We start from the raw sequence: 25014 nt of genomic DNA, 5'->3' as shown, positions 1-25014 counted from the left end.
CTTCCAAGTGTGGTTGGACTCCTAGTCAGTAACAATTTCATGAGGATGCAGCTTCTCTACCTCTGTTCTTGTCCCTGTTGGTCATGAGGATTCTTGTGTACGTCCTCTCTATCTGGTGGTCCTGGCAGTTTTAGACCTATCTTCCTTGCTCTCCAGCCCAACACCAATATGGACAGATAGATGGATAGATGGACAGGGAGAGAAAAAGAAGGGAAGGTGTGTGGGCAGGGGACACACACACACACACATACACAGAGAGAGAGAGAGAGAGAGAGAGAGAGGATGAGAATATTACTTTTTCTCTCTAGCAAATATCTTGGGATTATCTCTGATTGGAGCTATATTCTCATTACTAAACTGATCACTGTGGCTCAAGGATTTGAGACAGTGATTGACATGACCCAGATCATGTGCCAAAATGTGGAGTCCAAATGGAATCACCCCAACAAAATTACAAGTAAAAAATAGAGGGGAAACGAGAGTTCTTTAAGGATAGGGATAGAGTTGAAAAAAACTGATCAGGAGAGACCCTCCAAATCAAAATAAAACAAATAAGCACAATTAATGAACAACCTATCATTTATTGAAGAAAACATAGAATCCAAGATTTCTTTTCCCTCTCCCACAAAACTCCTTTTGGTTTCTTCATATAATCCTTCACATCATTGTAGAACTTTGGATTTGTTTCTCTGATGACTTTCTTACCTGTGGTCAAAGCCTCTAGTTCATACAGTTTTATATTTGGAAAGAACATTTGAGATGGTTCAGACCAACCTCCTTTGTTTTACTGATGAAGAAATGAGATCCAGAGAGGTTAGGTGATATGTAAAACTTTTGAATGAGGTACTGAGAAACTAGGAGTAGGAGCCAGCTTTTCTACTAGTCCAACATTTTTACTGCCTCCTCAGGGGAGTTTTGTTTAGTTTTCTTATCCAACTAAAAAAAATATTTTGATTTTTAATTGAGACATAATAATGTACATCTTTATGGAGTATAGTGTGATAATTCAGTACATATATACAATGTGTGAGATTAAACGTATGTAATTAGCATTTCCCTCTCCTTAAACACTGATCATTTGTTTGTACTGGGAATCTTTGAGTTCCTCTATTCTAGTTATTTATAAAATACATAATAAATTGTTGTACTATAGTTACCCTACTGTACTGTTGAACACAAGAAGTTACTACTCCTATCTAACCCTCGGAGGCTTTTGAGATTTAAAAACATATGTAGAAACTATTACATAAAATTGATTTTGTTTAGAGGTATTTAATGTGGTTTGATCTCCATTCACTGACAGTTTCCACTTCATTCTTCCCTGCCTGGTGGCCCCAAAACAGCTCCAAAATGAATCCCATTTGAAAATCACTGATCTGAAAGTCATACCAGCTGTTATCATTGCCTCTCTTAGGTGGATGGTTTGAAGGTACAGGCACAAGGCAATAGACTTTGGAGTTAAGGAGATGTAGCTTCATATTTTAGCAGTGTGTGTTTTTGACCCAGTATTTGACCTCATGGATACTTCATTTATAGAAGAGGGATATAATACCTACAGCTGCAGCATTTTCTGACTCTGGGTCATCATTCCCAATGTATTCTGTTGAGTATGGAAGGGGTGTTTTTACATGCAATAGAGCCAGTGAGGGTAGTGCACGCCTGTAATACCAATGGCTCAGGAGGCTAAGGCAGGAGGATCACAAATTCAAAGCCAGCCTCAGCAATCTAACAAGGTCCTAAGCAACTTAACAAGAACCTGTCTCAGAATAAAAAATAAAAATAGAATAAAAAGTGCTAGGGATGTTGCTCAGTGGTTAAAGCACCCCTGGGTTCAATACCTGGTACTGGGAAAAAAAATACATGGAATAAAATCCCCATGGACTAATGCAAAAACAATTATAGCATATAACCTAACTCAGTGAATTTTTCTGGGAATCAAATGATATTTGGAAAATACCTGGTTTAGTGTCTGGTGCAAGGTGGATGTTCAAAGGATCTTGCTTTGAGAACTGGTGTGAGAAGAAGTTGGTAAAATTGTGAAAAGTTAGATGAGAAACTGAGAAAGGTGACATTTAACAATACGGGGAAAGATCACCATCTGTGAAGAATTTCAAAAGTTTACTTCTTAATTTGTTTTAAAAATTTCAGTTTGAAAATTGGCAGAATGATGCTTCTGCTCTATGTGTCTTATCATTGAATGCAAACACTGAAATTATTGGGGCATTCTACATTTGTGCAACAGAATATAATCCCATTAATTTCTGCCAAGTCTTGTAGAATTAAATAACAAAATTGGAATATATATTTCTCAATGCTAAGAACCCTAAACTATTGGAAATATTTATTTCAGTTAATTCCAGAAATCTCCTCCTTGACCTGGTTTACTACCATCGTGCCTCTGGTCCTGGTGATAACTATGACAGCTGTCAAAGATGCCACAGATGACTATGTGAGTATTTGTTCTTGAGCCTGCTCAAGGTCTCAATTTCAATGGTGACCTCTCAGAAATAGAAAGTGGAGATCTATTTGAAGTTTTGAATGAAACTCTTTTGGTCAATACCATGTAACTATTTTCTATTTGTTTTGCTATCTGCTATTATTGGTGTCTTAGAACCAGTGCCTCTTTAAAAGCAAGAGGCCTTCAATATCTGGACTCACTCCCTTGTTTTATAGATGAGGAAACTAAAATCCATAAAGAGCTTGCAATTTACAAATGATCATACCACCTATTTGTGGAAAAGCAAACTGGATTTAGAACACGACATGCATTCACACAGTGAAGTATTATTTATCTTTTATCAGATGTCTTTGTCTAAGTTTGGGGAGTTGGTAAACATTAGGCAGTCTCACATACTGTGTTCATTATACTCAGAGTTTCAAAATGCCTATCCAATTTCATGGTGCACATTGTGACTCTAACATTTGAGGCCGAATTTAAACAATGATACCTTTGGAGTAAATGCGTGGTTTCTTCATATTATCTGATCTTTCAGAAAATGGTATTCATTTAGATGCATGAGTTCCTACATAATGTCCTTAAAGGTCTTATTTATTATAGTCACACTTCATTAAAGAGTAAATGGTTGAGTAGAAAAAACATGGAGGAAGACATCTTACCATACCATTTACTAGCAGTAAGTGAACCTCTGACCCTTCCCTTTTCTGTGTGATGGAGCTAAAGACATCATCACTGTTGGGAGGACAAAATCAGATGACGTGTGTAAAGCACCAGATAGACAGCAGGGCTCACCATGAGTACACTATGAATGCTGGTCCTCTGCTCCCTTCCTATCCTGGCGCAGTTCTCCTCTAAGAGTAAAAGAGTCAGCTTGGGCCTGAGAAGACAACTTTTTTTTTTTTTTTTTTTTTTTTTTGTGGTGCTGGGGATTGAACTCAGGGCCTTGTGCTTGACAGGCAAGCACTCTATGAACTGAGCTATTCCCCCAGCCTGAGAAGACCACTTCTAATCTTTCTAGACTCTATCTGCTGCAATACCAAGACCCTTTTCAAAACCTGAGTGGAAGTGGGAATAGTCCCATCCTAGAGCCCAGAGATGGGTTACTCAGATTTTGAGGAGGTGGTGAGCTAATTTGGCCTTTTTCTATGATGCTTCACTACTCAATTTAGAGGAATAGTTTTAGGTTAGATATAGATGTGACTAAACATCAAGTCTCATCTTGATTTTACTGTAGTTAATGTTTGAAAGTGCTTAGTTTTTCTGATGATATATGCCAGTGCAATAGCTGAATATCCTCATCAGTAAGGGTCTTGGCAAGAGATAGCTGTCTCTCTGAAATGGGGAAGACTGGAGAGTTTAATAAAGAAGGGGTCATTTACAAGAAAAAGTACCTACTATAGCAGCATGGGCTACCCTACTATTGTAAATAGTAGGACTGAAGAAGAAAGGAAGGAAGCAGTTACCAGCCCTGGAACTATAGCTGGGGCTGTTTGCTGCCACTGGGGCTATCTGTAGAGGACACATTGCTAATTCAGCTAGAAGGAGGGGAACAAATACCCCCATTTTACTCTTCTCTGGCCCTGTGATCTTCATTACCACCTATTGACCAAGTGCAACCAGAAACGAAGACCATAGGGGGCACCTTCCCATTGGCACAGGGCAGATAGAGAAATCAAAGGTAAAGATATGGAGGAGCAAACAGAGAATGTTCAGCAACTCCACAAAATAGGCACTCAGATGGAATAATGTTTCCATCTCTAGTGTTCTATTGGTAGGAAGAATAGGCTGATTCAATTTACTCCTAAAAATTTACAATATTTCAAATTATTTTAATCAAAAATATTAAATAGTTTTGTTTTCTTATTTTTACTGGTAATAGCCATTAACTTATATCTGTGTAATACTATGCAATTCTATGTATCAGGGATAGCATAATAGAAAGATTGGGATGGGTTTTGGAAAGATGAAGAAAAAGGAAAGGTTTGGTTGAAGCATTTTATCTGTTGTGATGTTGAAAAAACATTTTGAATTAAAAAATATGATTATAGTCTATGAAATCAAAGTTTCATGTCTCCCAAAATTACCCCCTTTCATATGTGCATATAGGCTAATATGCTGAAACAACTCTGTCTCTATTTTAGTCTATTACTATTTACACTATTGTCTATTACCCTTGTCTCTAATTTAGTCTGTTACTATCTGATCTTGACAAATCATGTAGAAACATTTATCTCAATGGCTCCTAATTCTGGGTCTAGTGAAAAGCTTGTAACATTTGGGTTCTTCTAAGAAATATAAGATATTTACATTACTGGAGTATTCAATAAGAAATATGATCTCTTGGGCATAAAATATAAATCCACACCAAATGTGGTTCAGTATTGTATTCTGATTTTTGTTTTAAATGCTTGGTATTTCATAAGATCACTGTTAACAATTAGAATTTCTGGAGAATAAAAATACATGTTGTTACAAGTAATTTCTTGACTTCAAAGAAATCCATAAAACAGAATCAGGGATGTTCCAATAAAGTATTGAGCACATATGTGAGAGAAATGGAAGTCCCCATTCCTGGTTGGAGTCGTCAAAATTAATGTATGGTTTTCTCTGGGACTATGTGGCAGAGGAAAGAACATATTGTCTTCTTAGAAGTGACTAAAAATGTGTGAGAATTGGAATTGCAAGCGTAGCATGTGGCTAGACTTCTTCCACTGGTGACGCCCAGAGTGAGGTTTAACGAGATGAGAGTTGATTTAGATTTAAAACACACAGCTGGGTTCAAGGTAAGCATAACCGTGCTCATCTCAGGCAGATGGCAGCATTGTCCAAACACACAAACTCAAAATATTTCCAGTGTCCCTATTTGGTCTGACCAAGTATGATTTAATATACTATCTCATGAACACTTTGATTTTCCAGTTCCGCCACAAGAGCGATAACCAAGTGAATAATCGGCAGTCTGAAGTGATCATTGACAGCAAGTAAGAGATGCATTCTTTGGGTTATTATTATGATTTCTGGGGCCCCAAGACTGGTCTTGACAACTGGTGGCTTTCCTTTCTAATTAAATGTTTGTTTCCTCCCTCCTTTAGTTTATTAGCTGTTGAAATATAATTCCATTCCATCTTCATGTCTTCTTTTCATACCCAACCAATACTAGTGCTGCTCACTCAGCTTCTGCTTTGAATTCCTGTGGCTTTTCTTTTATGGGACACAGACATATCTTTGTCACTTTTCATTTCTAGATAGAATACTATTTAGAAGAGGCATACATGTCATGCTTTATAGATTTCATGAGTATTTGGGTCTTTTTAATTTGGTAATTTCTGGGGAAGATTGCTAGAGAGACTTCTGGCACATCAAGTGATAGCAATAAGAATGTTGCATTCCCTTGAGAGTTGAATTTAGAATATATTGTTTCCCACATCATAAATTTTTCATTGCATTTAAATTCATCCATTAATAAAGAAATACTTTTGGGGAACAGTACTAGAATCAGAAATGCTTTATAACACATGTATTTATATACAAGCAGTGAAAATACCTCCAGAAAACTTGGCAAGAGTAAATTTCGAATTTTCTTTCCATCATTTCTTGTTTGCTTTCTCTCTGTGCCCTCTTTTTGCTAATGATAACACGTGGCAAAGTAAATTTGTAATGTATTTCTTAATCCATAATCTGGCAGTAAATCATGCCAGCCAAGGAATTTTGAATTATTTAGATGTTGTGAAAAAATATAATTTTTAAAGAGAAATTAATAGAGCAAATTAACCTCATGTGAGAGAAGATTCCACAAAGTGATAGACATATCAAGAGAGGCTGGGTAGCTGAGATAATAAGCAGTAAGATTAAAGAAATTAATCTCTTTCTATAACTAATATGTTGACTGATACTATTAATGCAATGAATTCCTATAGTTTTTATTGCCTTGTTTTAGAAAATGGTACTTAATGAAGAAAGATGATCTTACTCTAAAACCAGAGCTGTGGAGACAGAGCCTTGGAAAGCATAATTCTGGTGTGACAGGATAAGCCATAAAGATGCTAGAACCATCTGGTTCATTTCCAGTGCTAGCAGGTTTTGAATTGTTGCCACCATAGTGTGGTGTGAAAAGCATGCATTTTGCACTCTGAGGGACTTAAGTCTGAGTTTCATTCTGCCCTGAATATTTCTGTGGTCTTGGGCAAGTTCCTAACCTCTATAAACATCAGATTCCTTGTGTGTAAAGTGAGGTTATGATGGGGTCTCTTGCATGGATGGAGCTGCTGCGAGGGTTCAGCTACTATAACATGCTTCGCCTGGCGTCTGGTGTGTTGTCAGCATTTCCACGTAGCCTGTTATTTCTTTAAGGCATGGTGAGTCTTTGTAAGCTAATGTGGGTATGTGGCTTTGAGCAGTATTTATTGTATGTCTTGACTGTCTCGAGTCTGGAAGTTAGATTTGATGTTATGACTAATTCTCCAAGGAACATTTGATAATCAGTTTCATTACTTTGTATCTGCTCATATAAAGGGTGTTAAAATACATACAGTGACATAATTAATTTGAACCAATGGTCCTCATGTATCTTTTTATGTTCTCAAGTTAAATTTTATGGTGATATGTGGATAGCGTTAGATATTGGGACTTCTATCTGGAGGCCATGGATTAATCCAGTACTTAGATGTTCAGAAGCTTGGTGACTAGGTGTCCCTCACACATGCTTGCTATCCTTATCATCATGATTAGGAGTAGTATTAGTGTTACTTCCATTTGAAAAATTACCCATAATTCTCCAGGGCAGGAGTCCTCCCTCTTGGTCATGTTTCTGTCCCTTGAGCCTCACATGGTATTTGTTGAATCTTGGAACTGAGCTGTAGCAGTCTTGCTGAAGGGCAATCTGCCAGAGAATGTTCTATGACATTTTGCTAAATCCTATCACTAGCCAATTCTGGTGGTTGTTATGATGGCTTTGGCAGAATGTGCTTAGGCTCTGGAGACTGACTTTTCACTTTTTGGATTGGAGATGCTGGGGAAATCAAATGGGCTGAGGTCTGGGATGTTGCAGAGAGCTTCGTGTCCTCCTTCAGAGTTGGTGGGTCTACTTGGTTCTCCAGTGTCTTTCTGGGCTCACCCCTATGTATATTACTTCTCAGAACTTGTGCTTGCCACCATCTTCAGAACCCTGGCCTTGGGTTCTTGGAACCAAAGATTAACTAGTATAGGAGTATGAAAGAGCTGCTTCCCTGCCTCAAGTTGGACTAACCCTGAGGTTAAGTTATACTCCTTAGCACCCCTCCACATCGGCCAAAAGATGAGTCTTGCCAGCAGTCACATCCTTGCTTTGCTGCTTCCCTTTTTCTGTGACATTTCTCATATCCCTTACCAGTTATTCCCCATACTTTCTTAATTAGCCACTTGCACTTGAATCCTCATCTCAGGATTTGCTTCTAGGAATATAGATTTAAGATAGTGGTTAATGCTTAATTAAACCCATGACAATATTAATAGAAAATATTAAGAAAGTGTTTTGGACCTCTCCTTGGCACCTGTAGGTCATGATCAAAGAATAAAATTAAAATGGCTGGGTCTTGGACTCTGGGAGTATGGGCATTGCTGGGGGTGGGTGTCACATTGGCTGGATACATGTGGCTGCCTTTGTGTGTTCTTGGCAGAAGGTCTTAGACTCAGGGATTTCCATGCTAGTGCAGGAGAAACTGGCTTGTCCTGGGCGAGGAAAGGTGTAGTCAGCTTTGGGGAGATGGTCCCTGAGGAGGAAGGGTTATGTTGAAAGTACTGATTGGGAGACTTGAGCCTTTGTGATTGCTGTGTAACACTGGGTAATTAATTTTTCCTCTGGGCTTCAGGTGCCCTTTCTCTTATACTTAGAAGCGAAGAAGGTGGGTGGCTACACTCACATTCACCACATATTTATTGTGTGTGGGCCCAGTGCTCTCTGTTTAACTCTCATTTAACTCTAGGATTCAGGCAACAGTGCCCCCATTTTAAAGATGGAAAGACTAAGGCTCAGAAAGGAAATGACTAATCCAGGGTTCCACAGCAAGCAGGAGCCTAAACGAGAGTTCGCCTATCCACTCATGGTGCAATGTGTACATGTGGACTGACCAGGTCTTCACTATTTATTTTGTGTTTGAAGGACTTTGTGTAAAATTATATAAATGTAAATCATTACATAACATATATGTAGCTTTTCTATATGCAGTATACACATGCAAATAAACACATATATCTACTTTTGGTGCCAGGAGTATTACTCATCTTCATTCTTATTATACTGAACAACACAGCATTGTAAAACTGGGTCATAAAATACCCATGGAAATAAATGAAATCTTCCCCTTCTGACCTTCATTTTCAATTTTGTCTTTTTTGGTCGCTCATTTCTTTCATATCAGGACCAATCTTCTGCATCTACAAACTGTTGTAATATGTGAAAGTGCTTAAGAAATGGGCGTTGCATTAACCATTGATAAAATCTTTTGATGACTTTAGTTGTAAAATCAAGTAGAGGTGGCATGATTCCATATTGTAGAAATAAATGTGACAGCTATAGAGGAAGTACACACTCTCGGCCCTAGGCCACAAAATTCTGTTTGCAGGCAGATTCTGTGAATGTCAGTAGATATTTAAATGTTACACAAGAGAACATTTACTCAAGTCATGCTAACTGTCTTTGGCCACTGTGGGAGCAACAGGGTAGGTTGTGATTGGTAAGAGGCACCCTGAAAGTTCCTGCAGAGATCATCTGCTCCCACGCTCCTCAACCTGGGAATCATGTTAGAACAAATACTGAATGCTGTATAATTATGCAAACAAATCTATTATTTCAGTGGAAACAACTTTTTCCTTTGCCCAATTGACTTTTCCACTTTGATTGAGTGATGACTCCCATTGAATATTAGGATTTAAGATTTTGTTTCATTTATTCCTTTTAGTGTCATAAAGAAAAAACTATATATATGTATATTTATGCATGTATGTGTATATGTATGTATGTTCTATCTATCTATTATCTATCTATCTATCTATCTATCTATCTATCTATCTATCTATCTATCTATCTATCTATGCCCTAGCCACAAGTAGCAATTAAACTGGGGATCTTAGAGGTGAGAATTTGGTTTTTTTGAGTTTCCAAGATGAGTCTAATATGCCGACAGGGTTGAGGACCTCTAATCAAAGCTATCTCTTTACCCATATCTATTTCTCAAGCCTACATATCTTTAATTTTAAGACGCTCAAGGAAATGAATTTCACTTATTTTAAAATAGGAAGCATAGTTTTGTCACATAATAAATATAAAGGAGTTATTGTGCAATGCATGTTTACAACTTTTTTTGTAGGGCTCACATTTTTAGTTAAATGCTGGGTCAATCAATAATTATTTTTGCCATGTTTTTCTTTCCTTCAGAAATACCAGGTTTTAGTTTTGCCCATTTCTTTCTCCATTACATGCATTGTCCTCAGTGAGGAATCACTTACTGACTTGCACGTATTTATGCAACTTCCAATTTTTGTTGTCCTATCCCATAAAATGTCTAGTCATGTAGATATTAAACATGGAAAGTGATGTGCAGATCTTCTGCTATCCAACTAAGTAGCCACTAGAGACATGCTTCTGAGTACTTGGAATGTGTATGGTGCAAATGGAGATGTGCTGCACATAAAAGTACTGTGTATACCAGATTTTAAAGACTTAGTAAAAGAATTTTAGCTATTTCATTAATAATTTGTTTTATATCAATTCCATTTTGAAATTATAATATTTTGTATTCATTGGGTTAAATAACATTATTAAAATGAAATTTATCTTTTTTTTTAACCTTTTTTGAATGTGGTTACTAGAACGTATTAAACCACAGATTTGTGGCTGGCATTCTATTTCTATTGGACAGAGTTGCTCTATACTCTAGTGAGCAGTGAGAAAATGAACTCTGCTAGGAGTGTGGCCTCCTAGATGCAGCTCAGGATTTTCTGTTCATTCTTCCAGGCTGCCAGCATCTGTGGTTTGTGTCACTCTTAACAAATAGAGTCAGCATCATTTTTTCTTGTGTTTTTGTTTCCCTAACACTTCTTTTTTTTTTCTTTTTGTTTATTTATTTTTATTTTTATTTATTTTTATTGTAAACAAATGGGATACATGTTGTTTCTGTTTGTACATGGAGTAACAGCATATCATTTGCATAATCATACATTTACATAGGATAATGATGTTTGATTCATTCTGTTATTTTTTCCTTCCCCCCACCCCTCCCACCCCTCTTTTCCCTCTATACATCCTTCCTTCCTCCATTCTTTCCCCCCTCCCACCCCCCATTAGGTGTCATCATCCGCTTATCAGTGAGATCATTCGTCCTTTGTTTTTTTGAGATTGGCTTATCTCACTTAGCAAGATATTCTCCAATTTCATCCATTCCCTAACACTTTTTAATGTACACTTTTGCGTTAGAACAATCTGAGATCAGATTTTCCAGTGCAATTACCTTCCTTTCAGTTAGGATGTTTCCCTGACACCTCTAGATTTCAAACTGCACTTGATCACCAGCCCTTTGTGCAACACATTCCACTTTAAACTCTCTTCAGTGTTGGTAAACTTTGCTTAAATCTCCCAACCTCTCACAGAACTGTGCCCATCAGTTTTTGATTTTATTTTGAAATTGTGTGCATTATGGGGAAAGATAAGAGTTTCCTTTGACTACTGCAGAATATTGTCTCTGCACTAGTGAGGTCTGATATTCCTGAATGCTGTATAATTATGCAAACAAATATATTTTTTCAGTGGAAACAATTTTTCCCTTTGCCCAATTGACTTTTCCACTTTGAGTGATGACTCCCATCAAATATTAGGATTTAAGATTTTGTTTCATTTTTTTCCTTTAGTGTCTATTTTTTCCATTGCAAAAGTAGCATGCTCATTAAGATAACTTTGGAAAATAGGATTCCATTGTGTCTATATGCCACATTTTCTTTATACATTCATCTGTTGCCAGTAAATGGATGGAACTGGAGAATATCATGCTAAGTGAAATAAACCAGTCCCTGAAAACCAAAGGTCAAATATTCTCTCTGATATGTGGATGCTAACCTATAACAAGGGAGGTAAGGAGGGGAAGAATAGAACTTCACTGGATTAGACAAAGGGGAAGGAAGGGAAGTGAGGGGCAATGAGAATAGAAAAGACAGTAGAATGAATTGGACACAACTTTCCTATGCTCATATATGAGTACACAACCAGTGTAATGCCACATTATGTACAACCGCAAGAATGGGATAAAAGTGGAATGGGTTATACCCCATGTATGTATAACACATCAAAATATGCCCTACTGTCATATATATCTAAAAACAACAAATATAAAAAAGGAAAAAAAATTAAAACTGGCAATTCACAACAACAAAATAATTAAACAAAAACACCTCCGCCCCCTAAAAGAGAAATTTGGAAAATAAGATAAAAGTCCAAGGAAGAAAATAACATCCATTCATCTAGAATCCAAAAGTAATTTTCATTACTATTTGCTTGTATTTTCTTCCTTTTTTCTATGCCAAGATTTATTATAATTATGTATGTATTTCTTTTTTAGTTTTCACTTCACATCATTACAGTTTTTCTGGTTTTATATGGTTTTTAGACACATAATTTTAAAGGACTGCATAACATTCCTTTGAGTATATGTCTCATAATTCATGTAACCATTTTTTGAATGTTTAGTCTGCTTTCAATTTTAAAACATAATTTATTGATCTTTCTAGATTGGTGGAGTTACCCTTTTCCATAAGACGAGGTTTTTGTGACATATTTGTGACATATTTATGTCTTTCCCATAAGACTAGGTTTTTCTTTGTGACATATTTATGAAAATCATTTAGAATGGTTACATGAAATTTTCTTTCCTAAGTAAAGAAACCTGAAGTATCATTGTTCAGTCCACTGACAACAGTCTTCATCAGTGCATTAAGATTTAAGTGTGAGCAAGACCAGATTGGGTATATTGAAAAGCTGGAAGTTTGCATTTCAATCATATTTGGGCGTTTCCTGAATGGATGACTGTCAGAACACCAACAAGTTCTAAGTTTATCTTTTCTTAATCATAATGCAAGATGAAAAAAAAGTTCTGCTTTAAAAAATGTATTAGTGACACATGTAAATCCTCAAACTTCAATAATTTGAAATAGTTTGGATAGAAGTTTTACATTATAATTACTGAACATATAGTACTCATGTGTGAAGAATATGAGTAGAGTTCCTATGGTAAATTTGGACAGTAATTCAGAAGTGTGTCTGGCAGATCCTTTGGATAGCTATGAAGGAACCTTCTTTATCTTGCCAGGTTAGATGCACGTGGAGCAATAGTCAAGAGCTCTATTATTTATTGCTGAATTCCTGGGAATAACTTATTCAGGAAGGGGTCGGGGATAGTCTTCATATGTGGCATTACCTTCTGCTGAATTTTATCCAAAATGTCAATCTTGGGCAAGAGTGAATTATTATTCCTATTAAATAGGTTCTTATTTTTTCTGCACCTGCAATAAAAAATACCAAAGATCATTGAACTTAGTGCATGTGCAGCTGATGCACATTCTTTCTGTGTCTTGTATGTGGGACAGCAGGACACTGTTGATCCCATGGGAGAATTGATGCATCCTCTGTTGAGTTACCTCATCTCAATTACAGATTTGCATTTGGAGTGGAGATGTCTGTGGTTAAACAAAAGGGAAATTACCAATGCTCTGAAGTTCTTTTTATTTTTTCTCTTTCTTTCTTTCTTTTTTTTTTTTTATCCTCAGTTTGCCCAAATTATTTTTACATTATGATCATACCATTCGGTCCAGGGGACAGTGATTTAGGATCTATATGAAGAGACTTGCAAATTAGAAGGTAAAATTAGGGGAGAAAAATGCTTGATTTTTTCTTTTCTTATAATGATACTAATGAATCATTTTTATGGGCTTAAATAATGAGTTCAAAAGCAAGCTAATGGGAGTGGTTTCAAGTGCTGTTTGGATGCAGTGAAAGACCAAAAGTGAAATTAATTTTTAACTCATGCTGATAACTCATAATAAAATTGTTTCAAAAATAGTTTCAGTCTCAAAAAAACTAATTTTGGTTTCTTAAGTCTTGTGTTGATCATTTCTTGGGCAGTTTCTGCTTGTCAACTTTGCAGATGAAAGGGTCCATTTGCCAATGGGCTGATTTCTGTATGTGAGCTGTGAAATTGTTCTTATAAACAATTTTCTGTTGTAACCAATTATTATGTTGCAAGGGTGCAATTTTTTAAAGGTTGAATTTCTAAATGGTGACTATTCCCCAAATGAGGTGCATCTTGAAATAACAGGAAATTATAACACTTTCAAACCTCTGCACATGGAGTTTTCAGTGGCATCTTCTCTTCTAATAACTTTTTAAGGTTTATGTAACACAGATGTTAGCTGCTCCCTTTTTTCTCCTCTTAAGGCTCCTTCAAAGAACTTCCCCACATAAGAACCTTGGAGGGTGAGTTAGAGTTGACTGCATATTTTGTGGAGGAGATAACTGAGGAGGGTCACATCATACAACCCTTTCCAAACAATGTGGAATCTCCATGTTTTTCTTCCCCAGAAGTCCTCCTTCTCTGCTGCTGAACTTTTTAATCTCACCTTCACCATTCAGTATTCAATGCAGTTGGCTCTGGTCTTCTCTCTCTCAGTAGCTGGGGATTCTCATATTTATCTCACTTTTATCACTCAGTGTACTTTGAGTCTTATTCAGCTCTGAGCTCAAACCCATTGCTGCTGCTCACCAAGATGGCAGACTCTTCTGTAACCAGGGCCCACTTCTCTTAGATGACAGAGGACATTAAAAGCATATAACCTTTGTAAAAACTTGATTCTCTCACTTTTTTAGAAACAGGTCTAAGCTCCTCTTCTTAGTTATCATAGGGAGGAGGTTAGGATTTCTTTGGGGAAAAAAACCCCCACAAACCTCTACCACAGAGGCCTTGGAGATATTAGAACTTTAACTTTAAAAGTGTAGTCTTTTTAAGATCTTCAAACCTTAAAGCTAAAAGAACTTATAATATTATAGTGAAGCGATTTGGTTTCAACCAGATCTCAAATGTCATTTATACCAAACCAATGTTTTAGGGGTATTTGACTAACTACTTAGTCCCCATTGATTTTTCCACATAGAAAATACTACAGGAACATTTTGCTTTAGACTTACAGAGGTAATCTCAATGGTTAATATCTTCCATGTATTTTAAATTTGTGTATGATCTGTCTGTAGTGGGTAGAACTTTTAAAAAATTAAAAGACTGAATGGATTTAAGTAAAATGTAGAAGTTATTCTTGATTTCATTACCCAGACCTCAGTGACTATAATTAATTTGTGGATATATTATATTATATTGCCCCCTCCTCCTCCATTTTTCTCTTCTTCTACTCCACAAAATTTGTTTTAAAAATAATTGAGACTATGCCATAGCCTACTGTTATATTTGAATGTATGTCCCCCTCTCTGTCCCCAAAGATACATCCAATGGAATTTGTGAATGTACCTCTATTTGGAAGAGAATGGGTCTTTGCAGATATAATTAAGATCTTGGGATAAGATGATCCTGAAGTAGGGTGGGTCTTAGACCCAAATACAAGTATCTTTGTAAGAGAAGGGGAGAGACGGAAAAGAAGGTAATGTGAAGAAGAAGGTAGATAATGAAGTCATATAGCCCTACCATGAGGAATGCCAAAGGCCACGAGAAACTAGGAGAGAGGAATGGAACGGGTCTTCCCCCAGAGCCTCCAAGGGGATTGCAGTCTTCTGAACATCTTGATTTTAGATTTCTCATCTCCAGATTTACAAGAGGATATAGTTCTGCTGTTTGAATCCACATGCTCTGTGGTAATTTATTGCAGTGATCCTAGGAAATTAATACTCACTTGTTTTAGTTTTCGCTTGACAAGTTCTATGTTTGTTCATTCTTTCACTTCGCAGAAATTTATTAAGTGCCTGCTGTGAGACAGGCACTGTTGGGACTACAGAGTTAAGACATAATTTCTTCCCCAAATATAAAACTATTATGCATATTTGAGTATGATTAGCTTTATCTCTGGAATTGCCAGGACACTCTTCTATTTCATTTTTTTTACTCATAGGTAAGGCATCTAAGGAAAATGACTCATCTCATTAAGTAAGTGCAGTTTTCAGAAGTTCTTGTCAATACACAGGCTCTGAAGACAAAACAAGGCCAGATGTTAGAAAACCTTGGTGGGATTTGGGAAGCTGGTTGAGAATGGTGCTTTGAATCTGTAACTCAGAGGAACATTGGATCACTTTTAAATTAAAACGTAGTCTCAAAAACGAAGATCTGTCTTCTCATTCTATGTTAGGAAGTGTTCTAATTCTACTTTTTGATATTTGGCAAGGATTGGATGTGTCACACTGGAAGGGAAAAAAAAGGATGGGGTTAATAGCAGAAAGTAAGAGTAAAGATCTCTAAATTAGATCCAAAGACTCAAAAGAACTTGGGAACTGTTGGGGCTGTGACAGTGACATTATCAGCAACATACAGAAAGAAAATCCTGGCAGTGAATTTGTGTACTAAAGATAAGGAAAATAAAATTGAGCATGATGCTGAATATTGCAGAAAGAATGATATAGACTCCAAATAATGGAGAAAAAACAGACTTTGAAGATGTGAAGAAAGTTGATAGTATTTCTATATTGAGAACATATGGTGTAATAAAGTGTGTTTTCTGTAATCTTTGGAAAATAAGTGAGCATTTCTTTATAATAAATACCTATTGGAATTTGGGGGGAGGCGTGGTACTGGGAATTGAACCAGGTTTTGCACATCCTTGGCAAGCACTTTATCACTGAGTTGAGTCCCCAGTCCTAAACCATAAGATTCTGTTTTTTTTTTTTTTTTTTTCTTTCTTTTTTTTTTTTTCTTTTCTTTTCTTTCTAATGCTAGGAATCAAACCCAGGGCTTTATGCATGTTAGGCAAGTACTCTACCACTGGGCCACAGCCTCAGCCCTACCTATTAAAATTTAAATTTGCTTAACATTCCTAGTGTTAAACCTAGTCTTGGGACTTATAGGGGAAAAAGAAAAGCTACGTATTGAAAATGAAATTGAGATTAGAGAGGGAGAGCCCATGAGCAGCAGTGGAGATTTAAGGGGCTCTGTTGGCAATAGGAGATGCTTTTCATTCAGATCATCTGATTTGCTCTGTGTATCTATCAGCATATGCTAGTGCTTCGTTAGGATATGCAGTAGAAGTTTGATAGGCACACTGAGCACACTGGCAGGGAGTCATGCTTACCACTCCATTCAATCCACATTTTCTGTAACACTTTTCTGTACCAGCCACTGTGCTAGTTACATGCGAGGGATTCAGGGATTAAGTCCCATTTCCTTCCCTCAAGGAGCCTGGAGTCTAGGGAAAGAGCTAGAGAAATAAACTGACTATAATTTTACACCAACATGTGGCATGATAAAAAGAACCATGAAGTGTTCTAGGTGCACACACATTGGTGGGGACACTGACACAAGTTTTGAGAGGCTAGTGGCAGCAGTATCATTATCTCAGAATAACCACGAAAGACTATGCCCTCAGCAAAGATCAGCGGTGGAAGAGCTAACTGAATGGTGGTGGGGGGGTGGATATGAGGGATAGGGAGAGCGGGGGAGAACCAGGGAAGATGCGAGGCCTTAAAATATGATTAGATCTTCACAGCTTCATTTCAGAGAGAGGTTAAGAAAATGCCTGATGAGAAATATGGATAGATGAGCTAGCATAAATCCATCCTCTCCCATTCCTCCTGTCTCTCCAACTCTGTGCTCTGGTGCAATATGGCCAGCTGCAAGTGCCCTCTTCATATGTAAGCCACTTATCATAAGACTGTTGGAAGAAACACAGAAGTCCAATTGTCTTTCTACCCCACGAGGCAGCAGGGTATTGTGGAGAGCCCATCAGCCTTGGGTCAAGAAGCTGGGGTCTGGTCCTGGTTCTGTAACTAATTAACTGTGTGACCCAGTTTTCTTATCCAGGAAAGAAAGGAATTGGATACATCATTAGGAGCCTTTTTTTTTTTTTTTTTTTTGGTACTAGGGATTGAACCCACAGGTGCTTAACTACTGAGTCATATCCCCGGCCCTTTTTTATATTTTATTTAGAAATAGGGTCTCTTTGAGTTACTTAGGGCCTTGCTAAATTGCTGAGGCTGCCTCTGAACTTGCGATCCTCCTGCCTCAGCCTCCTGAGTGGCTGGGATTGCAGGTGTGCATCACGGAGCCCAGCTAGCAGAAGCCTTTCTAAATGAAGTCATATATGGAAGTTCAGTATATAACATAGGTACAAATATTGATGCTCAGGATGAAACTGGGGTAGAGGCACACAGCAGATGCCCTCAGCACCTTCTTCCCCTTTGTGGTATCCCTTGAGGGGCCTCCATGAATAACATCACACTGAATAGTGCTTGACTTCCCAGGTCTGAATCACCCCACCTGTAGACTCCCAGATCTGAATAAAGATTTCTGCATCTGAGACTCACGACTCTATTTTTAAAAAAACACATGTACATTGAAGTTTGACCAGATATTTCAAGGTCCCTCTCAGCCCTTAAATACTGATTCTGTGATCTTCTTCAGCTTTGCCAATGGTGAGAACCCAAAGAAGGGAAGTCAATGGCTGCAGAATAGAAAGATTTAACAGAAAATAGGAGGTTGGAAGTATAAAAGTGGATATGATGATAATGATATTAGGATGTGGTGGAAGAGGAACATCAGACAGAAGACAGTAAGTCAAAATGGGTTAGGAAAAGAGTATGCAGTTCAACCATAGGAGCTTTTAGCAATGAGGCTTTTGAATTCCAGATGGAAAAAATTGAGGCAAAAAGCATCAGGAGGCGAGTCAGAGCATGAGGCTACTAGAACTAGTGCCCTGACCAGATACTCCCACAAATCCTGTGCTCATCTCTATTATATAGCACATGGTGTCCTAGTACTCTTCTTACATCTCATGTACTCTTCAGTCTTTATTGAGTGCTTATGGTATCACAGACATTGTGTTAGGTGCTAGAAATTCAGGCAAATCCAAAAAGATAAGATTATGCAATCTTGGAGCTTAGTGTCCAGTGGTGGTGGGGTAGATTTAGTATAATAGTCTTTCTAGGTAGAATATAATTATAATCCAAGGCAAGTGCTGCTAAGGAAAACAATATGGTTCTAAAGAAAAGTTTGTGGGGTGGTGGGGTAGGGGACAGGCAGAGTGAGGTGAGGTGAGGCAGTTTAGGAAAATGTTCTTTGAAGAGGCATTAAATTTTGAGCTGAGAACTTAATGATGACTAGAATTATTTTGGCAAAGATGATGAGGGAGGGAACAATGAGATGGGAAGAATTCCAGACAGAAGGAACAGGATATGCAAAGGCCTGTGGAGGAATGGAGGATGCTGATTATGAGGGAATGAGTGTTGAAGTCCAGCAAGTAAGTCCAAGAGAAAGGCAGAGTGAGATGGGGCTGGAAAAACAATGAGAGGTCAGATCCTGCAAGGCCTTGAAGACCACATTCAGAGTTTGGGTCTTTCCCCTGAGGACAAAGGGAATACATGGAAGATTCTGTCTTTGGAAAATCTCTTGCCTGTTTCATTGGGAGAAACCAGGGTAGTTGTGGAGGGGAAGGGTTGTCTGTTCTTATTACTTGTGTAAGCTACTTGAGACTGAGACAATCCATTTCTGTTACCAATTGAATACTGTACAGCCTGCCATTGATACATAATAATTATATGTTAAGAAAGCAAAATACTTTTAAGTAAGTTAAATATTCCATTTTCAAGACAAAAACATAACATATCTTTTCAGTATTCTCCTGCCAGCTTTCTGCCCTGTAACTGATATAAGGATAAGGGGAGGTGGGGAGGTGTTCATATACTCCATTTTTTAAGTTCTTTATTGCTACAGCTGCCACTTGAATATGTATGAAGACTTTGGATACCAAATCCACTTTTAATCCTAGTACTCTGTGTTACTAGGAGCCATTTGGTAATGCCACGCCTTAATATGCATGGGACAATATTTAAAGCAAGGCAGAGGGTTAGGTTCCCTGCCTCACCTAATGGACTTCGTTTCTGAAGTAGCAGAGCATAGGACAGTGCCTGAAGCAGGGTTACTGTTTCATTGACAGCTTCCCCCATGTTGCAACACATCAGATAAATGAAACTGGGAATCTGGGCAGCTCTAGATACTGAGGTGGAGGACAGAGCAGGGCTTGCTGGGGTCTGCTGCAGACCTTTCCCTCCCAGCAGCAATTTCTGAATTTCCTGGCTGACGAATGGTGTTCACCCCTTGCCTCATCTGGTTGCCTTGCCTCTCTCCAAGCATTTGTGTTCAGATGTGCTTTCCCCTTCACACTGTTAAATTTAAGGCTTCATTTTCAAATTAAATGTTCATCTGGCTGGCTGCCTAAGAAATCACATGTGGAGCGCTGAGAGACTCAGGCAGGAGATGATGCCCGCGCTTCTGGAGAGTGGGTCTGGAAAACATATGAACTGTAAATAGTTTTACAATGTAAAAAAAAAAGAAGAAGAAGAAAAAGAAAAACGAAGAGAAAAGAAAAAGAAAAAGAAAAGAAAGAAAGAAAAAAGTAAAGTTTTCTGCCAAAAGTGCAGAGCTGAATTTTTTTCCTTCTAGACTCTGTTATTAAGTGTCTGTTGGAAATTACTGGCCCCTATCATATATCTGTTTACTGTCTCTATCAGCCAAGGAGGGGCCTGTTCAGACTTAACCCCCTGAGGACTCAGCTCTGTAAACCCTTGCTTCGTCAGAAATAGGTTTTGGGGTCACAGTAATGTGAGTTAAATTGTTAGGTACATGATTTTAAAGGGAATTTGTCTTCTTTCCTGTAATATTTCCTTCTGAATCTTGGATGAAACAAATAGGCTAATATTTTTAAAAATATGAGACCCTAATTTTCCAGTAAAAGCAAGACAAATTAAAAAATAAGTAAAGGAACACAGATTCCTTTATTTACACACCACCAAATAACTAATGCACTACAATAAATAGCATTATTTCTCAACACATATTTCTCAGCAAATATCTTATTTTATTTGTTGGATTTTTTCCCTTTTTTAAAAAAAATCTGATCCTTCATTATGAAAAGCAGTAAGTAGAAGTTTTGAAAGACTTTTTTTTTTTTTTTTTTTTTTTTGTCTTTGGCTTTGTTTCTGCGGATGCTGAGACTGTCACACTTTGACTAGGCACCCTTTTACCCTGTTATGGGGAATTTCTTCTCCTCCTCTTCCTCCTTTTTCTCTCCCTCCTCCTCACTCCCCTCCTACTCTGTTTTCTCTTTTTCTTTCTCTGTATTCTAAATTTTGTCCTTGCTCTGTATCTCTTCTCACTTTCCTTTCAAGGATGAAGAAGAAATAACAGTAGAATGTGATATAAAGAACATTAATGCAAACAATATTTATCAGAGACCCTATTACAAAAAAAAAACATTTTAGAGAATTGGCTATCTAAAATTGTAGTGATTAGAGTTTTGCAAACAAATATGCAAAGGCCATAACATAATATTTATAATTCATGCAGATTTGTTGATATTCAGTTTCAAACCTGGTACTAATGTCAAATAAGTGTAAACTCTACTCAGAGGTACTTCATTATTGGCCATCATCCCTGGCATGAAATCTCTTAATTAACCAAGTTGAAAATAAAGTTCCCCTAGTGGCTCTTAGAAAAGAAATTCAGGAGAGGGAAGATAACTCATACACAAATTTAGACATATTTTAACAAACTATAATAAGACCTTAAGGCCTGGAAACCCCTTGATAGCTAGAAAGCAGAGAAGTCTTGGGAGAGTGGGAGGCTGGCCTGTCATTGCTATGAAGCAGAAAAACTTTGTTCCAGAGCTGGGTGGAGTACAAATGTAGAGTGTTTTCCAGAAAGTAACTAAAAGGGCAACCTTCTGGTGGAAAATTTCATCTTCCTAATAGAGAAAACCAGAGTCTACTTCAGGCCAAATCTCTATATATTATTTGTGTATACACACACACACACACACACACATACATACACACAATCAAATAGATATATATAGATATATCCAGGGGTAGGAAAACAAAACAACAAAACAAAACAAAATAAAAACCAATTCTACACACTTAACTTTTGAGTAATGCCAGTGTGAGTAATGAGAAATGAAGGAATTTCATCAGGAGGCCTGTATCATTCCTTTTATAGCTGAAATATGAGAAAAGGAACCACCTTTTGATATGCCAGTCCTTGGTTGAGGACTTACAGAGTTGTGGTCAGTGGGACACAACGTACCAAAAGCCAGTTTTACCTAGGTCTTCTGGATCTGAGATGGATAGACTGATGTGGGCACTCTGGTCCATGCCCTAGCTTATGTCAGTGTTGTAGTTTTTGGTTACACCCCATCCTTTTGTCTTAGATTAGAAAAACTGATAACACGCAACAGTGCAGCCAGCCTAGTTGAAACCATTTGAGTGATTGCTCCAGCACTATTAAGACCAGACTTACGATGGCTGCTCTGAACCAAAGAGAAATGTTTAGGTCTATCTTAGTTCTCCAAATATTGAGTACTATTTATGTACTGAAGACAATTGACATATTATGTCTGGTTTTTTCACATTTTGTGGAAGAGAGAAAATGAGTGGATAGTTATAACCTAATGTACACGATGGTGGAGGTATTCATATGAACTACCATGGAAGTATTAAAGAGGAGGTACTTAGCCTAGTTAGGGGGTCATAGAAGGCTTTCTAGAGGAAGTGTGCTTTTTAACTAAAATTAATCAACAAATATTAAAAACCCAGGAAAGTGAGATGTCTACTTTGTAAAGTATTTCTCATTTTGTTCATTTGTTCTTGCAAATATGCATATATGCAAATGTACTTGCAAAATTTACAGTTTTGCATTTCACTTTTTTCTTTTGACATGGTAAATCACATACGGTCTTAAAAATTCCTTGATAACATATTTTTAATGACTGTATAATAGATGTGGTATAATTGATCATTCCTCTATTGTTGGATGATTGTTTCCGGTTTTCTTTTTTCTAAATAATTCTCAGAGGAACAGCTTTGTGAATTTTATGTGTACCTCTGATTATTTGCTTATAACCACATTTCTATAGAATCTAGAAATAAATAGGGGTTTAAAGTTTTAAATGTTCTTAATCCATATCGTTAAATTGATTTCCAGGACATTTCTGCCAATTTATCCTTGTATCTGAACTTGTGAAAGAGTTTGTCTCGTGACACTATCACAACTTAAAGTATTATCTTCTGAAAACACTAGGTCATTCATCTATTGAAAGGCATCTAGGTTGGTTCCACAATCTAGCTATTGTGAATTGAGCTGCTATGAACATTGATGTAGCTGCATCACTGTAGTATGCTGATTATAAGTCCTTTGGGTATAGGCCAAGGAGTGGGATAGCTGGGTCAAATGGCGGGTCCATTCCAAGTTTCTAAGGAATCTCCATACTCTTTCCAGAGTGACTGCACCAATTTGCAACCCCACCAGCAGCGTATGAGTGTGCCTTTTTCCCCACATCCTCGACAACAGGCAAGAATGGAAGAAGGATGGATTATATAGCGGAAAATGAGGGGTGGGGAGAGGGTGGGGGGAAGGAATGATAATAGGATGAGACAAGCATCATTACTTTATGTACATGTATGATTATGCAAATGGCGTGACTACTTTGTGTACAACCAGAGAAAAGAAAGTTGTACCCCAATTGTGTACAATGAATCAAAATAAGCAAACAAACTCTAGGTCAATCTGATGAGTATGAATAGGTGCGTTGTTTAAAAATTTTGTTGCTTTTTAGCTAAAATGACTGTTTTCCCAAATAGTTATTAACGACATGTATTATTTGTCTTTTCTGTGACTTTTCTACTTATATTCATTGTTTATTGTTGGCCTATAGTTTTTCTCCACATTCTGAGAATCTATTTTAAGTTTTATTTTCCAATAAATTCCTCCAGTGGGAAACAATGACAACCTTATGTTGTATATTGCCTTGGGGTCTTGATTGGCATAGTGTGTGGGGTGAGTGATGTTTCTCTAAGCAGGACTGGGCTCTGCTGGGACATTCACATTCTTGCTACTTTACTTTCCATAAAACAGTGCAAATCAAAATGTATTCATGTTAAAATTCTTTGGTAGCTTCCCTACCTGTCCCTTATGATCAAAATAACTTATTCCAGTATAGCTTCTAGCTAGTCTTTCTAAAATCATCTCTAATCACACCAAATGACTTGCTTTTAAAAACCTGCAGTGTATTCTTTTCCTTCTCTCTCATTTATCCATTAGGGATCAGCTTCTGTGTTACTATCTCTGGAAAATCCTTCGATACCTACTTCAGGCAAGTAAAATGATTAGTACCCTTTCTGTGTTCCCACAGCATGTTACAGATGTCATCAGGGTACTGTTAAACAGTGTTTTAGAAGTTAGTCCATTTTAGGTGCTCTCTTTTGACTGCCAGCCACTTCAGGAGTTCACACTGGATTTATCACTATTGCTTGAAATATAGCGAGTGCTTAAATTCAGCAGAATCCACTTACCCTTTCAGTCAGCAATGTGCATTCATGACATAGATCACAATGAAGAAATTGGAAATTTAAAGGCATGAAATAAGTTAGCTTTCATGTATGAGATAGTTTTTAAGTGCAACAAAGAAAATAAAATAGAATAAAGAGTGATAGGATGGGAGGTGTGGGGAGATGATTTTAAATAGAGTGCCCAGAGAAGGCCTCTTGAAGAGGTGATAGTTGAGAGGGAAGTAGACATGCCAAGATCATGGGCAACAGGAACAGCAAGTATAAAATGGAAGTTTCATTTCCAAAAGTGGAAATGAACTGGACAGTAAGATTTCCATAATGACAGGAGTATTATCATAAAGAGAATTCCAAGGAACTAGAAAGACCCAGTTCTTGTAGGTCATGGTAGAGAATTCCAATTTTATGTTAAATGTAATAAAAAGCCATTGGAAGGTTTTAGGCAGGAAAATGACATGGATAACAACAAGCATTTCCCTGTCTGCTTTGTAGACATTGGAAGTAGAGGGAGGAAAGGGCAGAATGATGATGACAAATTTTGTTTCCTGTTGTTGTCCAAGGGACATGATGATTCCATGGACTTGAGTGGTAACAATGGAGGACATAAGAAGAGGTAGGACCACACACACACACATGTATGTATGTGTGTGTGTGTGTGTGTGTGTGTGTGTGTGTTGTGTATCTATGTATCTTCATCATTATCATCATCTATCATGGATTTTTCAAATACAAATAGAACAGTACAAATAGAATGGAACTTTCATCTATGTATTACCTTCTAGCAGCTACCATTGACTTCCTGATATTTTCTAGGGTATTTAAAAAGCCAATCCTAGATGTTATATCATGCTATCAGTAAATACTTTTATTTATCTTGTGCATAAGAGCTAAAATATACTTAGCCATAATACTGTATACTCAGCAAAGTAGCAGTAGTTCTATAATATCTGATACCCACACACTGAGATGTATTTTGCAGATGATAACAATA

The 25014-nt window shown here is 37.3% G+C and overlaps 1 protein-coding gene across 13 annotated transcripts in view; it reads left to right on the top strand.

Moving 5' to 3' along the window:
• ATP8B4 (ATPase phospholipid transporting 8B4 (putative)) overlaps positions 1-25014 on the top strand; it is a 236553-nt gene that overhangs the window by 66601 nt on the left and 144938 nt on the right. For 8 of the 13 annotated variants that reach the window (XM_079129896.1, XM_079129897.1, XM_079129889.1 and 5 more), the window contains exons 6-7: positions 2351-2449; positions 5378-5439. The exons of 1 other annotated variant lie outside the window; for it this stretch is intronic. In XM_079129896.1, the coding sequence (XP_078986022.1) occupies positions 2351-2449; positions 5378-5439 (161 nt within the window). Of the gene's footprint in view, positions 1-2350; positions 2450-3058; positions 3135-5377; positions 5440-15589; positions 15625-25014 lie in introns of those variants that run through there. 4 more of the 13 variants (XM_079129890.1, XM_079129888.1, XM_079129898.1 and 1 more) reach the window with 3 other exon arrangements.

Source organism: Sciurus vulgaris, assembly GCF_902686455.1.
Source record: "Sciurus vulgaris genome assembly, chromosome: 2".
NCBI classification, from domain to species: domain Eukaryota; kingdom Metazoa; phylum Chordata; class Mammalia; order Rodentia; family Sciuridae; genus Sciurus; species Sciurus vulgaris.
This window is presented reverse-complemented; position numbering and strand designations above follow the sequence as displayed.